This window comes from Watersipora subatra, chromosome 11, assembly GCF_963576615.1.
Source record: "Watersipora subatra chromosome 11, tzWatSuba1.1, whole genome shotgun sequence".
In the NCBI taxonomy this organism is placed as follows: domain Eukaryota; kingdom Metazoa; phylum Bryozoa; class Gymnolaemata; order Cheilostomatida; family Watersiporidae; genus Watersipora; species Watersipora subatra.
In genome coordinates, this window is record NC_088718.1 from 27,111,718 (window position 1) to 27,130,535 (window position 18,818).

Genomic DNA, 18,818 nt, shown 5'->3' on the forward strand with positions numbered 1-18,818 from the left:
AGCCCACAAGGGTAGCACAAGCGCTGGATTAGTTGAGTTGTGCAGTCTACTTTTGGGTGAGTCAGGTCATTAGATTATTCCTAACTTACTAAAGGAAGTTCTCAAATACACTGTGTGTCAGGGATTGAGCGGAGAGAGGAGAACCTTGCTTGTCTGGGTATTATTGCTTTGATTGTCTCCTTGTCTAATACGCTGCCTTCTGTATGCCGTCATATTGCTTCAGATTCTGCAATGAGTCAGTGACAAGCACAGCCAGGTCTATGTATGACTTACCACCAAAATAGATAGCAGCACTTTTCCCTTTTTACACTCATCTTGAACGCATTGCAACTCTTTTAAACCGTCGGTTAGTTTTGTCTTTGGTAAATAGGCCAGTATCATACATTTCTAGTCGTCAATCATACTTTTAAACTATTGACATGCTAGAAAATGTTTGTAAGAGGACGTTTGTAGCTTCTGATTTTCACTATGCATTTACAATGTGCTTAAAAAAGTAGGCAAGTATCTTGTTTCTAGCAATTGTTACATGTATGGCTAGTTGGGCATTACTACTGCCACCTTGAACATTATTTCTGTGTTCAGAAAACTTGTAGCAGAAACTAAACTTGTCGAAATACAGTTTCACAATTAAGTAAGAATGACTCTGTGCCCTTGAATTAAAGAAAGATTTCACCGACTGCTTTATCTCATGACAACACATTGCTTGAAGATTGTTTGAGATCGTGCGTGAGGCCTCATCACAGCTTCAGATTCTCATACTAGCATAGAGAACCTGTACTAGTATAGAGAACCTGTACTACTATAGAGAACCTTTACTAGTATAGAGAACCTGTACTACTATAGAGAACCTGTACTAGTATAGAGAACCTGCACTAGCGTAGAGAACCTGTACTAGTATAGAGAACCTGCACTACTATAGAGAACTGTACTAGTATAGGGAACCTGTACTAGCATAGAGAACCTGTACTAGCATAAAGAACCTGTACTAGTATAGAGAACCTGTACTACTATAGAGAACCTGTACTAGTATAGAGAACCTGTACTAGTGTAGAGAACCAGTACTAGTATAGAAAACCGGTAAGAGTATAGGGAACCTATTAAGAATGTTTGTATTTAGTTATCATCGTGAGGTATCATCGCCAATCAAACTTGACCATCTATGAGCGACTTTAAACTCTCATGCTTCTGTTTTTGTAGAATGAGACGGAGTTTAAAATGCTTAAAGGGTCGAAACCTCCTCTGCCAGCCCCGAGACAAACAGCACTCATAGAGCAACCGCCTCCATTACCAGTTCGCCAAAGAAAAGAAAAACTACATAGTCCATGTATTTCAAATAGCAAGAATGATGCACAGGTTACTGCATCAAGCCAAATTCAGGCTCTTAAAGACTTCGCTATCCGAAAGAATTTCACAAGTGCCGAATTTGAGAAAGCTCTAGATCGAACTGTGTCTCTGGATGATACTAATGGATTTTTAGCTCAACTCATAGCAGTGCGTGCCGATCATGGCAGGCAAGAAACTCAACCGGAAAATCACAAGTTTAGCCGGTATAGCGCATCAGCTGATCGGGATAAGTTGAGAGTCATCGTTATAGATGGCAGCAATGTGGCTATGAAGTAAGTAGATTTATGTGTAAATGTTAACTTACATTTATATAAGCAGTATATTGTCATTAAAGACTTCACAAACAGTTTTAGCAGCTATAGAAACTCTGTGAAGTAAGTTATATTCTTCTGTCATCAGGCATCCCCTATGTTTCCATTGCGCAGATTATGCGTATTTGGAGTTGTGCACACATTGAGTTACTGTAATAAGTGTGTCAATGGACATTCGTATGTTGCAGATTAATGCAGGTCCTTTGTTAAAAGAGATAAAAAAATTACGCCGGAAGTAACAGCGGTGCACTCCTGCCTTCCTTAAATCAAAATGGGAATGACTAAAGTGTGGAAAATGTTTAAAATGGGAGAGCTTGTACAACATTTTTTGCGCACTATTCGCATGCATGAAATGTTTGATAAAAATTTGCGAGTTACAAAACTGCCTTGACTCATGGGTTTTTGCTGTTTCCATCTTGCTGATGAGGCCAATTTAGAGATTAGCCGTGTCATGGAAACATAGTGATACATTGTTTGGAAAATACAAACACTGATAGGATGAAAGTCAAGTGCACACTTTAGTTGTTTGATAAGGAGATAAAGGATTGACCAAATATGCAAAAAACTAAGTGGATTTCCAGACTATATTTTAAACTACTTGGGAACATAAAAAGTCTTTAGGGTCAGTTTTAACGGAAAAAGGAGATGACTTCCTAGAGCATGTTCGATGAGGTAAGTCTGGCAAAATTAGACTATGGCTACATCCCAAGTGTACACCTTGCACTGCCATTGTTACAACTGCTAACAAGTGTTAACTGCTACAATTGTTAACTGCTAACAGTGCAGTCAAGTGGAGAATTGTTTATGGTTGTTCTTGGTTTTTATTTTTGAAGGTTTATGTTTTGTTAACTGTGAAGGCAAATGGTAAGTTAGCAACATATTTACGGTGCTTTCTTTATCTAGGGTGCTTTCGGAGTCCGTGTGCAAAGCTACTACTTGATTAGTTCCACATTAGGTGTTCAGATTCCATCATCTATCCCTAGCAATCTTAGGGAAAATACAACGACTTTCGTGTATAATTTAGTGTAATACACGATGTTACACGGTACAGTGTGACCTCGGGTTACGATGAACCTGTTGTAAAATTTTTCGCTTTACGATGTGGGACATGTTTTTCCCCTTGCCATGCGACATTTTTTTGTCGTGCGATATCAACAAAAATTTCTCTCAAAATTAAAATTTGGTAGTCATTGTGCGAAATATATCGAAGTAACGAAGACGCCGATATGCTATATGAAATTCCCTCACAACGCATGAAAGAGATGTGATGCTCTGTCTTTTAGTTTAGTGTTGCATGCTAATAGTTATAGTGAAAACAAAACCAGAAAAAGATGAGTGAATAAATTTTAGCCGACGACAAAGTTGAAGTCTAGTTTAGTAAAGTAGATACTAAAACTTAGCTTTGAGTCTGTGTTTAGTCAGCTATATTCATTTAAATTAAATTCAACGTTTATGTTATACGGCTGTATCGAAGGTGAGAGCTTCCTTCGATACGTACTGCAAATAGTATGTTGTAATGTTACATTTTATTGCAGATCATAACCAGTAAATACACCAAAGTTGCTGTAGGTAACTATAGTTACTAAGGTTAACATATTATTTTCTAACTAATTTTTAATATGTACATTACTTATATATGAAATTTTGATGGTTTTTGTTTGCATTAAATAATTACTATGGGTTTCTATACCCCTCTCTACGACATGTTCTTGCAATGCCAACTCGGGAAGGAATTAAATCGTATGGCGAGGGTCTACTGTATATGATAACCGAGTCCGATAGGGTCTGTTGACAGTAGATAAACACATGCCTGAGGATGCATCATTAAATGTCATAGCCTTAGGTCTTTACTGCAATAGGAGCTGTGTGTGTCCCTCTGTCTGTTGAGTTTAGAAAAAAAGATTGCATCATGTGGGAATTGAACCTGCGACTTGCAATCAACCTCCTCGCTAGCTTTTGGAATAATTATGCAGATAGTTTGTACAGCTGATGATCTCTCGTGGCGCACTGACTGTCACGGTACTCGTGTCTATAAACATTCTAGTGTATGCTGCCGTACAAGTCAAAGACTGCACATTATGAACAGACAGTTTGTCTTATTTCCTACCTGAGTTTAGTAAAATGCTTATCAATGGTATGCAAATACATATATAATTTGTATTTACTTACCTCGATTTTGCTAATGATGTTAATATTAAACTTATATAACAATTTACGGAATAATAATAGAATTGCAAGTACATCTATTTCTATCATACTACGTAACGCATTTATAAGCATGTTTGATGTATTATTAGCAGTAAACTTTGCGTTGCTGAATGTCATGAGTTCGAGTCCTGCACATAGCAATCTTTTACGAAGTACTTTAATTACTTCTTATGTTATTTCTTCAGTCTGATGGTTTTGAGCAAGATTACAAAACTATCAGAGTTTTATAAATATATAGATAGATTTAAGATGCGCATATACTAAATGTTATTGTTGTGAGTAGAGTGTTGGTATCACAAGTGGAATATTACGAGTTTGAGTCCTGTAGAAAACAAATTTTTATGAAACACTGTAAATACAGCCTACATTGTTGCTTCTGTGTGACGGTTTCAAAATTACAAAATCAGATTTTTATAATAAAGTAGATTATATGTTAGGCTAGGATAACTAAATCCTTGCCTTATAGAGCATGCATTTAGTGTAAGCAAAATGTTTCATTGAATTTGCTTGCATGCCTTCGATAAATTAGTTACCTTGTCTGTCATATTTTACTAAATATAGCATAAAGAGGATAACTCTAAGTTCGTAGATCTGCAAGACTAAACGAATGCTTATGCTATTCCGTTCCACTCTAAATATATTTTTACATTCGATCACATGCACTCAGCTAGGGTTCTTAATAGTTCAGTATGACCTATGATTTGTAATCATTGTGCCCCTTGACCTTTACTTCCTCGTAGAAGCAGCATCCTCAGCTCTTGCCTTCCCTTTGCTACTGCTAGTTATATGAATACTAGAAAATTGCTTCTTATTCAGCTCTAATCTTGAGCAGTACGAGTCAAAGGAATAAAGAAAAACCCGAATCAGCAGATTTAGTTAAAGGGGGTAACTAGTAAAAAAACTGAAATACGCTGTAACCTTGCGTCCACACAGAAGCTTTGGCCTAGTGGTCTAAAATGCCTGACCTGCCAACAACGGGTTATGGTTCAATTTCCAAAACAGGGCGTGGGGACAGGAATGACATCCACCCTCGGAAACATACAACTGGACATATCTCCAGTGGTGGAGGTTCCCTTACTACTGGACTCGGACATGTCCAGCCAAGATCACAGAGTTATTGTTAAAAAAAATCACGCACACAGCCTCTTCTTGCAAGAAGCTAAGTAGACATAACACTCGCATATTGCTCGCACAAGCTTCACACAAAGATAAAGAGCTCTGTTATTGGCTCTTATGGATGTCACTCAGCTGTATTTGTCAGTCGATTGATGATATAATATATTGTATTTATCAGAGTATTGCGTTTTACCTCATGTCGTTATAAGACCCTATGTTCTCAGCGTCCCTCAATAAAACTGTTTAGTATTGCATTCCTATACATTAGCCTCCATAGGAATAGCGCAGACAGTTACTGGTAATGTACAGGGGTTAATTTAAGGCTGCAAGTAGTATTCGGGTTTGCCGTTTGGCAGAAATGCTAAAAATTACCTAGGGACATCCGATTGGGATATCATGAAAGTGTATCGACTACAGTGAGAATTGCAGGTTTCTGGAGGTTTGTACATCGTCAAATGGTGGTTATAAAGACGGCATCAGAAGTACTGGCAGTTGGTTGTTCACCAATATGGTTGTGAGACAGGTTTTCCAGACATGTAGAGATGTATACCATTCAACACATACATGTATCTCCGTTGAAGCGCGAATACATGGGCTCAGTTTCTAACAAAAGAAAATATTTCTGTTGATTTTCTGAAAATTGCTTCAACATAAATTACATCTTTCAGCTGCAAATGTTGATTGATGTGCACACATTTATATAGTTTATGGTTCTAATTGTTCTATACCTATATCTATCAAGTCTCTAGTCTTTATTGCTCTAAACCAAAACGCCTTTCTATGAAGTCTGCGGTAGAACACTCCACGTGTTTCAGAACATTCATCGTGTTTTCCCATTTATATCCTTGAGTGAATCACTGTGTGACATTCATACGCTTTGTCATTATCTAAGTCAACATTTTCCTGGTTCAATAATATTCCTTGGAAATCCTATTTCAGCCATGGAAATGGTCAAGTTTTCTCCAGCAGAGGCATCCAGATTGCTGTCGGCTGGTTTCAAGAAAGAGGACATAAATCTGTAACAGTCTTTGTTCCGAGTCACCGCAAGGAAGTAAACAAAGGAAACAGAGGTGAGAAGTCAATCTTGTTCAAACTAATAAAAATTTAACAATCGAGCCAATTTCTATTGCTCCAATTTGAATTTAAATTAATCAAGTCCTGACACATGAGCAATGAGTTGCAGGTGAATTAGAGAGATCAAGTTGAAATGAGTTTTAATAATGCAGTTGACAGTCAGTCAAGTTGAGATGGAATTGTAAAGAGCTCTAGATTTGTTCTGTGATTCCAGCTAATAAGTAAAAGGTGAGGGAAGAGTCATCATTGAGAGTAGTCCAAAGAAGTTTCCAGATTCACAAATGATAAAATTAAAAAAAAATTTTTTAACATCTGGCTAAAGCAATGTTAAACAGCGTATGCTAAATAGAAGTAGTAAGTTTGCTCTATGTCAGGTTCTTGAACTGTGTAGTTATGACAAACAAGAGCATTCTATATCCCTTCCAGAAGTCTGGTTTACTGGGTATAATTTAACTTCACTAATGATAGATTTACATCAAGGGCTCTTAACCTGGGTTCCATCAAACACTAGGGCTGTAGGTTTTTAAAGGCAACAGCAGAAGTCACACTGATTTGCAAGGTCATATCTTTATGAAAAAATATGTAATTTGTTGTGAGTTCACGCACTGTATAGGTTTTGCTCTTTGAACACAGTGATGTTAGTGTACAGTTCATTTTGTGCACCAGTAAAATATATGCCTGTCTTGATGTGAAACAATCATATTTTATTCTTCAATAAAAGAGGGTTTGGCGAAAGCACATATGACACTGGTGGGTTTGATATGACACGTTAAGAACCACTGGTGTTGAGACAACAAGGAGGATTTAATACCTAACATAATAAGAAAGAATTTTTAGAGTTGTTCGTGTATTCATTTCACAAGTTATGTGTTTTCAAGCAATTCTCTATGCGGCCTGCGAGCCCTGATTAATTCAGTAAATTAACTAACTTTTTGGCCCTTACAAAGAAATTCTAGAAAATATTCAATTCAAAATCTGAAACAACTTCTAAGAAATATATTTCCAAAGTGTCACAGCTTCATAAGTGAGAGGAAAATTCTCGATAAGAAAATTGAAAATAAAAGCAGACCTTTAATGAGCATCACTGCTGACCTCTAATGAGCATCACCACTGACCTCTAATGAGCATCACTGCTGACCTTTGCTCTGCAGCTATTTGGCAATTTAACAATTTAAAAGTCAACAAGATTCATATTTGATTGCTGTTAAACTAACAAATAAGGGTTGGAAGTTGGAAAAAGGATGCATCATGGGGGTCCTCCCATGTTTTGTAACGATTCTGACGACCCGACGACAGGGGTATTTAAAAAGTGACAGACGAGATGACCATTTATCAATGTAGGTGACGAGGTGACGATGATTGTGTAAGTAAGATTACTAAAGGTACGGCTACACGTGACAAATTTTTCGTTGGTACTGAGTTCTGGCCGAAATCACGAAAAATGCATAATTAATCGGTCGAAATTCACAGAATTATTTAAGCTGTGCATGCCCACCGAGTTCGTCGACGAAACCCTTTTAACAGATTAAACAAATTATTAGCGAGCACGACTCTAGCAGCTTTAGCAATTAGTATAGTCCAAGACATGTATCGCGACACACAATAAAAGTACGAAAGCAATTCAACATAGAACACACAATGTAACTGTTTAAGTTACGCTATTGTTGGTTAGCGAGCACGACTCTAGCAAATTTTAAAATTCATGTAGTCCGAGAACATAATTCGACACGCAAGAAAAATATTACGGAAATTCACCATAGTAAATACGATGCAACCGACTTGATTGCGCTAAAGATGGCAACATTTTTTACCACAAAACTTGCTGCTAAAAAGGAAATATAACTAAAAAATAAACAATTTGTAACTATAGCGTCCAAACAATAAATACATACAATAACGCCATCTAAGCAGTTGCATCGTGTGTACTATGTTGAATCGAACTTATACTTTTATTGTGTGTCATTATACGTTTCTAGGACTATACTAATTGCAAAAGCTGCTGGAATCGTGCTCGCTAGCACGATTCTAGCAGCGCAGAATAATTCTGTGTGTTTCAATCATTTCGTGATTTCGGTTAGAACCAACGAAAAATTTGTTACGTGTAGCCGTACCTTTACTAACTTATTATTTGTCCATAAATCAACACGTTCAAACGAAACTTCACTAGTTTTGTTTTGAAGCATCTGGCCCAGAATTTATAGACTGCCAAGTAATTAAAGTAAACAACAATGAAATGCCACGACATTGACAGCAAATCCGTTTTCAAGTCTGTGACTGACAGTGATTATTAAAGACAATCTCGGTCTGATTTCAGTACAAGAAATGTAGCCCTAAAAGCCTGAGACGGCTGTCACTCTTCGCGGAGTAATCAGCAACACTCCCAAACATTACTAATAAGTTTGTGAAGGTCGCTGGTTGAGCCATGCTTCTGGTTTGCAGAAGTTCAAACTGAGCAAGTTTCAGGTTTTTAACGCAACCCAATGCCACCAGAATGAATATTTGTATTAAAATAACGAATGTGAAGAAAGAGGTTGTTTTGGTTACCAACTTGAAAAAGGTGACAGTGACTTTAAAAGTGACGACAGTGATTTTAAAAGTGACGACAGTGATTTTAAAAGTGACGACAGTAATTTTAAAAGTGACTACTCGGACGACAACTTTGTGTGGTAGGACCATGCAGGATTCAAACCCGCGACAGCTGGCTTCACTGCCCATTATATTACCACTTTTGCCAATCATTCGCCTTCCAATATGATAGAGTAATTGTGCATATAATTATTCTCTGTCTTTTATTGGCACGCCTGATGATCTCTCAGGGCACTCGAGACTGCCAGGGTACCAGTAATAATAATAATAATAATAACGTAACACTTTGCTTTCGACCTAACCTGACACTCCTAACAAACCCAAAGTTCCACATTTAGACCCAACTTGCAAATTCTTCATATCTCACTCATAATTTTTAAATTTTTAGCCAATAAGTCCAGGCTTCACTTCTTTTAACAAATAGGTCAGATCTCATGCCAAAAAATTATTTGCAAACATACACTTGATATTTTTGCTGTAAAAGCTAGCGTTTTTGTTATAGAGCTTTAACCTAAAATTTGCTTGGAATCAGCACAAAATTCTGCTCAAGAACTAATGCATTTGACAAACGAAAGCTGCATTCAAACGCAAACCCCCATACTCTAATTTAAAAATATAGCTGTCAGAAATATGAAACCCCATGTTAAGAAATTTCATTCGCAGAAATATGTTTAGATCACTGCTCACACATTTTTTTCGTCCATCTTAAACCGAAAATAAACATTTTTTGAAACAGGGAAATTATACTGTGAATTCTGAGTAAAAAAACTAACTGGTTTGTTTTTACATCAAAAAGATAACCTAATATCAGAAACTTTTTTTTCAGCAAAACTTTTGGCAGGTCAATAAACTCAGTGATCCATGATCAATGTTCCTGTATAGATATTAAAATGATCCGTTATATTGGCTTCTCTTCCTACTTGTGTGAATACTGAACTGGCTACTAGCTGAGTTGTATACAGTTGGCAGACACACGAGGAGCTTGATGAATCCTTTATAGGTATGCGGAAACAACGAATCTCAATTGGGCACGTGATGACAGGAAAACTTTACATAGCTGATTTTACTCTTGTAGCAGATTGAATGCTACCCACAGACTTCTCTTCAGCGTTCCCTCTTACACTCTTAAGTTGAGCCAGCTCATATGTCTAAGGTTGACTGACATCAATTACTGTTTACATCTATTGTTCTGTAACATACATAGCCCGGATAAGATGTATTGTATAAAAATGTTAAAACGACTATTTTATATTACTCGGGCATTGCCAGGCATTCAGCTAGTAATTATATAATACCAAACTATTAGCACTTCAAGAAACAAATACGAGGCAGCCATACAGTGCTGAGCAAAAATACTTGTTGAATTTGAAAAAGAAAATTTTAAAGAGATTTAAAACAAGCTTTTAGCATTAGAAATGGGAAAAACTAAAGACTGCTTGCAAATGGTGCCTCAGATTTAGTAGCTATCCTATCATAGCACGTGCTAGATTTCAAAAAAGCGTTTTAATATTAAGTACTAGCCCTGTTTAGCTCCACATTGCTCGGGATTCCGTTCATTTTTGATCAGATAGTCTGCAGCGCTTGTGTAGGTTTCCACCGCAGATTGCTACACCGCTTTCATGACAACAATCCATGCATTCATTGAGGGCACTTTTCCTTGACGGACGCAAAGCTGCATTTTTGAATTTCTAATCAGATAGATTCTGATGCATTTATATGGAAAACAAAAGTCTTAAGACTGGCCATTGAGTGTGGCGTCGCTTGGAGGGGGTCTGATTTTTCACACAAAATAATGTTTGTTTAGGAGGCTGGTTCTCTGAAACCAGACAATGTTTTGAAACCAACTCTTTTTGGTGACACGCATACGCAACATGTTAATATACACAACAACCGAGTGGAATTTAATCATATAGATATAGACCATTATCCCATTTGCATTATATGACCCTAACTGACCATGAGACTGCTCTAAGGAGTAATAGAAATTACTTGAAGTTCTAATCTGATAAATAATCAAAACATCGAAGTGTAGATAAAGATCGATTAAATTTCTAATAGCGAGTGTTTGTGAAGAGCAGGAATAGCGGTCTATGTATGAATATTAACAATTATAAGGTAGAAACAGTTCATCTCTCTACCAGGAGACTCCTTCAACATACCTTCACATATTTACTAATGTTCATAGATAAAAGCCAACGTTAGGAACACTGTCTAAAGGATTACTTGACATTTCCAATGTTCATGTACTGCTCTGGGTCAGTTTTGGTCAAAAGGTGAAAAGTTTAGTGAGTCAAATTTAAAAAAGGTCAATAGTCTTTCGATGCACAACCAGGGATGTGCATCGACATCCCTGGTTTATTTGCAATAGAAACAGTAGAGCATGATTGAACAAGCATCATATGTCTCATGGTTCATATTTTTCAAGAGCAATGTAGTTCATGCATGCCCGAGGCAAGTGGTGAGGGAACCTGGACAGCTGGAGACATGCCCAGTTGCAGAGAGCAACTTAGCATTGGATGTAAGATTTGGATGAAGGTTCCTATCATCACCAGTGGTCTTTTTTGGGAATCAAACTCATACCTGTTGTGTGCTGGTCAGGCGCTCTAAACCACTAGACCATGGCAGCTCTGGTGAATATTATTTTTAACATTCAGTACTATCATTACTATTTGTCATACATATATCATTTTTTGTGTTTTTTTCACACAGATGTAGATATCCTGCTTAGTTTGGAGGCTGAGGGAAATCTCAAATTCACGCCAAGTCGTGATTGTCCGAATGGAAGTCGTGTAACCTGCTATGATGATAGATTTATTCTAAAATATGCTAGTGAAGAAAAGGCTATCGTCGTATCAAACGATCACTTCAAAGATTTGGCTAGTGAGGATTCTGGGTACAGAGAAACAATTGACCAACGTTTGCTGGGATACATATTCATCAATGACAGGTAAGATCTTTGACCTTTTAAATTGAAAGTTCAATTTAAAGTTGAATTATAGGTATGAGCTTATTATGACTTATTATTGGCTCTAATTATAAGTATGAGCTTATTATGACTTATTATTGGATCTAATTATAGGTATGAGCTTGTATGTATAACTTATTATTGGATCTAATTATAGGTATGAGCTTATTATGACTTATTATTGGATCTAATTATAGGTATGAGCTTGTATGTATGACTTATTATTGGATCTAATTATAGGTATGAGCTTATTATGACTTATTATTGGATCTAATTATAGGTATGAGCTTGTATGTATAACTTATTATTGGATCTAATTATAGGTATGAGCTTGTATGTATGACTTATTATTGGATCTAATTATAGGTATGAGCTTATTATGACTTATTATTGGATCTAATTATAGGTATGAGCTTGTATGTATAACTTATTATTGGATCTAATTATAGGTATGAGCTTATTATGACTTATTATTGGCTCTAATTATAGGTATGAGCTTGTATGTATAACTTATTATTGGATCTAATTATAGGTATGAGCTTATTATGACTTATTATTGGCTCTAATTATAGGTATGAGCTTGTATGTATAACTTATTATTGGCTCTAATTATAGGTATGAGCTTGTATGTATAGCTTATTATTGGATCTAATTATAGGTATGAGCTTGTATGTATAACTTATTATTGTATCTAATTATAGGTATGAGCTTGTATGTATAACTTATTATTGGATCTAATTATAGGTATGAGCTTGTATGTATAACTTATTATTGGATCTAATTATAGGTATGAGCTTGTATGTATAACTTATTATTGGATCTAATTATAGGTATGAGCTTGTATGTATAACTTATTATTGGATCTAATTATAGGTATGAGCTTGTATGTATAACTTATTATTGGATCTAATTATAGGTATGAGCTTGTATGTATAACTTATTATTGGCTCTTGTGATCATTAACAAAATTATGTTTCTTATTGCATGTTAAAATAAACATGAAACTCAGAAATCATGAATTATTGAGTGAGTTGAATAGAAGTGTTTTAAAAGCTGGTAATCAAAAGTCTGGTTCCAATATATACGTCGCAACGCACCGGCGACAGCATCGCAGGCTATTGCGGTGAAATGTGAACCTACACGCTGGGTACCGCCGGGTACCGCTGAGTATCGGCGGTCCTAGCCCTGTACAAATTTCGCGACAAGCCGCAGGCAAAACCATCCCGAAATGCACTGTACAAGTAAAGGTCACCATTATCGAAACGGCATGGCAAGCGAACATTTCATGTGATTGTGCGATTATGTTTAGCGATGCAGCTTTATATGTGAACAGAGGCCGCCGAGCCTGGCGTAGCAAGCATTTTGCGGCGCATGTTACCGCCAAAGTCTCGCAATCGATATGGGAACCAGGTTTAATATTATTGCGGAGGAGTTGGGATAGTGAATTGAAGGTGGTATGATAATGATGAATGCAGTATGTTGGTGTAACAGAATATGTTCGTCTGGAAGAATAAATAAATATATTTTAGACATAGTTTACACATGATTTTAAAAACTTTATCGCAAATAGAGAAACGAGCAGGTTTAGGAGAAGGCAATATATTCAATGATTTTGTGTTGTGATTGGTGGAAGTGTGGTGAGCTGGATTACATAAGGTATATAAACTCTCTGTGGGTTGTGATTGGTGGAAGTGTGGCGAGCTGGATTACATAAGGTATATAAACTCTCTGTGTGATGTGATTGGTGGAAGTTTGGCGAGCTGGATTACATAAGGTATATAAACTCTCTGTGTGATGTGATTGGTGGAAGTGTGGTGAGCCGGATGACATAAGGTATTCAAACTCTCTGCTTCCCCCAAGACTAAGGAGTCCTCTGCATAAAGAACAACCACTCTGGCACATTTAAATGCATGTCACAAACTGGCACAGAAGACCCCACTGTATACATTTAATAACCTAACCATAGAGTTGGGTTATTAATCACTCTACGAGAGACACGAATGTGCGCTGAGCTGCTACGGGTGCTATTTGGAAAGCTTGCCTTCCCTTTTCCTTGTACCTAAGACTGCGTATTGCAGCTGACAGTATAGAATGTAGATTAACTCTGAGCGCCCATAGCGAGGCAGAGGATTAGCTCAAACGCCTTCTCATAATTGCGAGCAGTTCCATCGCCACAAGGAAGTGAATCAGTGACCTTAATCTCTCGCTTGCAGATTAAATAGTCGCAACTCCGTGAACAGGATATTACTATAAAAGAGTAGGCCTACTTGTCAGCAGAGTCAGGTGTATTTTCCATGCTGGTAGATGTTAATATGGTTTCAAGGCTGTTGCGAGGTCATTCGGTGAATCTATACGCTGGCTTAAACTCAGAGCGATATTGATGTACTTAATGAAGTGACAGTTGATTTGATGCACATGCATTTCCTTGTGCTATTGTGATCATACATCCTACAAATATACAAACTTCAGTTTACTATTCACCTTGACTACACAAGCTATAAGAGAAGTCGTCTTTTCATGGTTTAGAACGATGGATTATCCATCCTAACTTATCCATCCTAGCTGTCAGTCATTGTTAGGCGTATTTTGATATGTGCCACTTTTATTGAACTGCATTCACACCAGCTGATTTGCAAACTAATTTTTTTGGCTGTTCTCTGATTTTATGAGAGCTATTGGCCTGATTTTTCTCATTCACACCAGAACAAATTTGGGCCAAAAGTGAACAATATGGCCATTTCTAATCGCGAGGTCAGATAACTTTAGCTGATATATTTTTAGTGTGTCAAGACTTACATTTTGTTGACTGTTTTCCAGTGTTTCTTGTGGAAATGTTTAGCAAGTGGACTAACTACTTTGCACTGCCCAGCTCATCACTAATAATAAAATAGCCATAGGGAGGACGATCTTCTGCTAATAGCATTTGCTTCAATTATTGTAGAAACAGCATGAAAATTGAAGCAGATCCTTAAATTATTATACCGTTGCTATAATAATTAAACACAAGCAATATGTCTGTTAATAGCATCAACATAAGAGTATTAATATTATCAACATAAGACTATTATTATTATTATCATTATCACTATATTATTAAGCCCATGACAAAAGAAGTGCATCAATGTGAAAACAAATATGGTGGTCACTTTAAATGACAATGTGATATTCGGTGTGAAGAATGACTTCATGGGCTACTCAAATTGAAAATTGTTCTAGAGTTGTCCACTGACTGAGCACAGCCCTATAAAATTTATGTCTAGACAAAATCATTCTTGGGCTTGATTGATCTTTTCGCCCTAGGAGATTCTTGGCCAGTTTGTCAAATCATCTAGACTATCGGCATGCAATCGGTTGGTGTGAACACACTTTTAGAGTCTGACAGGTTGAGCAGGTTTGTTAGCCATAAAATATTTGAACAGCAGCTCTCTTCATTTCAATGCTGAATAGAGAATCTTCTAGTACTTGCCACCTGCCCAAAAAGCATTTTACTAGCCAGGCCTCTACTAGCCAGGCCTCTACTAGTTAGGATAAATATTCTCGGTTTATAAGTCAGTGACAAACATAGTACTAGGATTAAAAATACTGGTTTATATGTTTTTTATTGACACTGATATTTAAACCCTTCTATTTTTGAGTCATATGTCTTGGATTGGAGTCGTCTTCTAGCTAAAGCGTGGCAGGATTTCTAAGGATGATGGTTTAGCGCCTTAGCTGTTGGTTCTTTAACTTATGGAAATTTGTGTAATCACAAGTTGATGTTTTTTTTGTAAACGCTTTAAACATTTGGCTTAGTGTATATCAGCTTTACATAACGTATTGTAAACTATACTGTGATGAAAGTTTTGGAACAAAACAAAAAACGAAATAAATAAAAGTCTATCAAAAGAGTCACAGTAAATTATTAAACGGATAAACTTTTCTTATTGGCGTGGAAGTTCCAATGCGTGACTTTTCTGTGTAGTTGGCAAAAAACTCTTCCCATAACTCCATAAATACCTTATTATTCAATGTTGACACTAAATTCTGGACTATTTAGAGGCTGGTTCCTACTATATATAGCGGTGTGTCGTCGTTTATACCACAATACTTTGGCTATTGTTTGTGATAACAATGTTTATACTATCACAAACCCACCGTGTTTACATCGGTGAATAGACCGTGGCATACACTATGATTACATGACGCTTTTAATCTGCAAGAGTAGACTACGTCTAATCTTAGATGTGGTCTATTCTTGATTAGATCTCTCTAAAATCTGCCATTTTAGCGAGTTTCGTTGATTACAAATTTTTATTCAATGTTTTGTGTTTGCGAAGGTTGGATATGGTTTTTGCGAATGATGCGCGAGAAAATGACATGTGTGCCGCTATGATCTCTGGCATAGAATTCCTTCTCTTTCAACGAAGTGCCAGCTAAATTCGCAACACGCAAATGTCCATTGACACACTTATTATATGGTGACTCAACAAGTGCACGCAATTCCAAATCGCATCATCCGTGTCATGGAAACTCGGACATAGTGTCCTCATTACACAATAAGTTGCTAAAACTATAAAATACTAGCCCCGCAGCAACTATCAAGGTGAACGTGTATTAAGCAACCACCAACAGCCAATCACCAACCGCCAATCACCAACAGCCAATCATCATCAGCCAATCACCAACAGCCAATCACCAACAGCCAATCACCAACAGCCAATCACTAACGCTGAAGTAATGCACGTTGAGCAGATGTTTTTGCGGATGTTGGGTAAAATACCATGAAAGTTTGACTGGTGTCATGCTTTTCGACATGTATTACCTCAGTGATGTCATTGGTCTGCAGTGCCCGTAGTCAACCAATAATTCCTGAGAGGACAACACTGACATGTTGCGATAGAATGTGGTCCAGACCTGAAGTTAGATAGCTCGAACGAGTGTTTGTTCTTGGAGAAAATAATATATCCTTTGGTTCATAAATGTCGGTACGGTGCTGCTAGCAAGTAGTGACAGTCACTTTCAGTACATAAATAAAACATTTCTCTTTCAGTGATCATGCTTTTTCCCTACACAAAGTGTTAAATGATCACTAATTGCCAGATATCCATTCTCTCTATTGTAACTGAAAATTAATAATTATAACATATCTTTGAAGTAAATAACAGCTGCCATTCCTGCCTTCGCTGATGCCCCCCCCCCTCTACTGCCCCTGGCACCTCTACCCCTTGTCTCTGCAGCTCCTTGCATTTGCTGTCATCTGCATGTATATTCCATAGAGTCATTAACGCATCGTCTAGCACAGTGGTTCCCAACTGGTGGTCCATGGACCCCTAGGGGTCCAAAGGAGGTTTTGAGGGGGTCCACAGACTGGTGCCAGTATTGGTTTTTCTAACTAGTTATTTACAGCTATTTCTGTCTTATAGTGGTTGGATCAATGATATGAAACCCTAAAAGGATAGGCGATGGCTATCATATGGGCGGGGTTTAATGATCGAGCTTTATTGGGATTGTGCTAGCCTGGGTTTCGGGCTAATGCAATTTCGGCTGGGTGGTCGCCTTGTCTTAATAGGTTTTTGGGTCCAGACTTTTATCACCTATGTGCATCAATCACTGGATATTACCTGAATTCCGGTTAGTAGTACAAAACAACAAAACCTGTAACCAGCAAATACGTAATTCTATCTCTCCCGCTTCAATTTCAGCGATATACCATGATCTATGGAAAATAAAACATTTCAATTTACAATGCATTGTTATGAACAAATATTATGATGTTTATAAAGGGGTCCGTGACTTTTAGATAAGGAGCTCAGGGGGTCCATGGCTCCAAAGTAGTTGGGAACCACTGGCTCTAGCATGTAGAAATAGCAAGGAAACTCAATTTGGCTTTGAGCATGTAGAGATGGTAAGGAAATTCCAATTTGGGTTCTAGTATGTAGAAATAACAAGGAAAACCCAAATTTGCTTGTCAGGGATGAGACAGAAACGACGTCTACAGCCTATATCTATATATATAATATCTCAAAATCTCATGTTAGCTGGTATGCAGTTGTAAGGCTATCTCTGGATAACTGAATCACTGCAGGCTTTTATGTATCTGCTTACAGATTCATGCCTGCTGAGGATCCAATGGGGAGAAAGGGGCTAACTTTAGACCAGTTTCTACGCGTGAATGCCGTTGAAACTCGTACCGGACAATGCCCTTATGGTAGAAAATGCACATACGGAAACAAATGCAAATATGGTCACCCTGAACGAGCTAACTCGGCCATTATTGGAGATTTTCAGCCAAGAAAATTGCAGCTACGAGACGGAGACGCGGAGGCATTTATGTAAGAAGTTTAAAGGTCGACTTGCAGCAAAATTCACATTACAGTAATTTGGTATCAAAAGATTCGCCATGTCTTACTCTGTTGTGTTGTAGGTGCCAAATATGTGGAAATGTGCTTACAAGCTCTTAAAAACTCAAAAACGAAAAGCCGCATTAGATTGGAATCTGTTTATTTCTCTGACGTAGTCATTACAGTTGGTTATTGTCTTGTCACGTGATGTTCTCACTAAAATTAAAAGGCCAATAAAAAGCTCAATACAAAGCTTCTCATAGCACTAGTTTATGACAAACACTTTGGGTTTTTACCGAAGACCCCGTATCAAATATAGATGCTCGCTGCTTTACAGTTTTGTTTCGGCTTGGTCTAATTGTCTAGTCGAAATCTGATCATGTGACCCATACTTCGTGATTATTTTTTGCAGCATTTTTCGATTATCACAGGTGACCAACAGGCTCGTCATGTTTATCAGACAATGATATGTACTCCTTCGAGCTAAGGTTAAAAATTAAACGAATTTTTACGGTAAGTTATAAGATATCAGTGTTAAAAGTGACAGCATTACAATGACGATAAAACAGACGAGCAAGAACAATAGACAAAGTTTTATTGAATGCGTGAAGTATATTTGTGGAAATACTTCGACGATGAGGTTGCTTGTAAGTGTAAACAGAAGCCATCTTCTACAACTACGTCACATTTGAGCCGTTTTGGAAAGAGAATCCAAACTACAGTGGTCTCGTGTGGCTGCGATTAACTGTTCGTTTTTGAGCTTGTAATCACCTTTCCACATATTTCGCACCTACAACACAAGAGAGTAAGACATGGTAAATCGTTTGATACCAAATAACTGTAATGTGAATTTTATTGCAAGTCAACCTTTAATGTACAAAGTTGGTTCGTTTC

General features: G+C 37.2%; 1 protein-coding gene across 3 annotated transcripts in view; it reads left to right on the top strand.

Annotated features, from left to right (window-relative positions):
- LOC137408285 (probable ribonuclease ZC3H12B) overlaps window positions 1-18,818 on the top strand; it is a 21,174-nt gene continuing 2,356 nt past the window's right edge. Inside the window, exons 1-5 of one of the 3 annotated variants that reach the window (XM_068094743.1) lie at window positions 1-56; window positions 1,198-1,616; window positions 5,919-6,049; window positions 11,349-11,586; window positions 17,691-17,915. In XM_068094743.1, coding sequence (XP_067950844.1) covers window positions 1,216-1,616; window positions 5,919-6,049; window positions 11,349-11,586; window positions 17,691-17,915 — 995 coding nt within the window. In that variant the 5' untranslated portion in view covers window positions 1-56; window positions 1,198-1,215. The other 2 variants (XM_068094744.1, XM_068094745.1) reach the window with 2 other exon arrangements.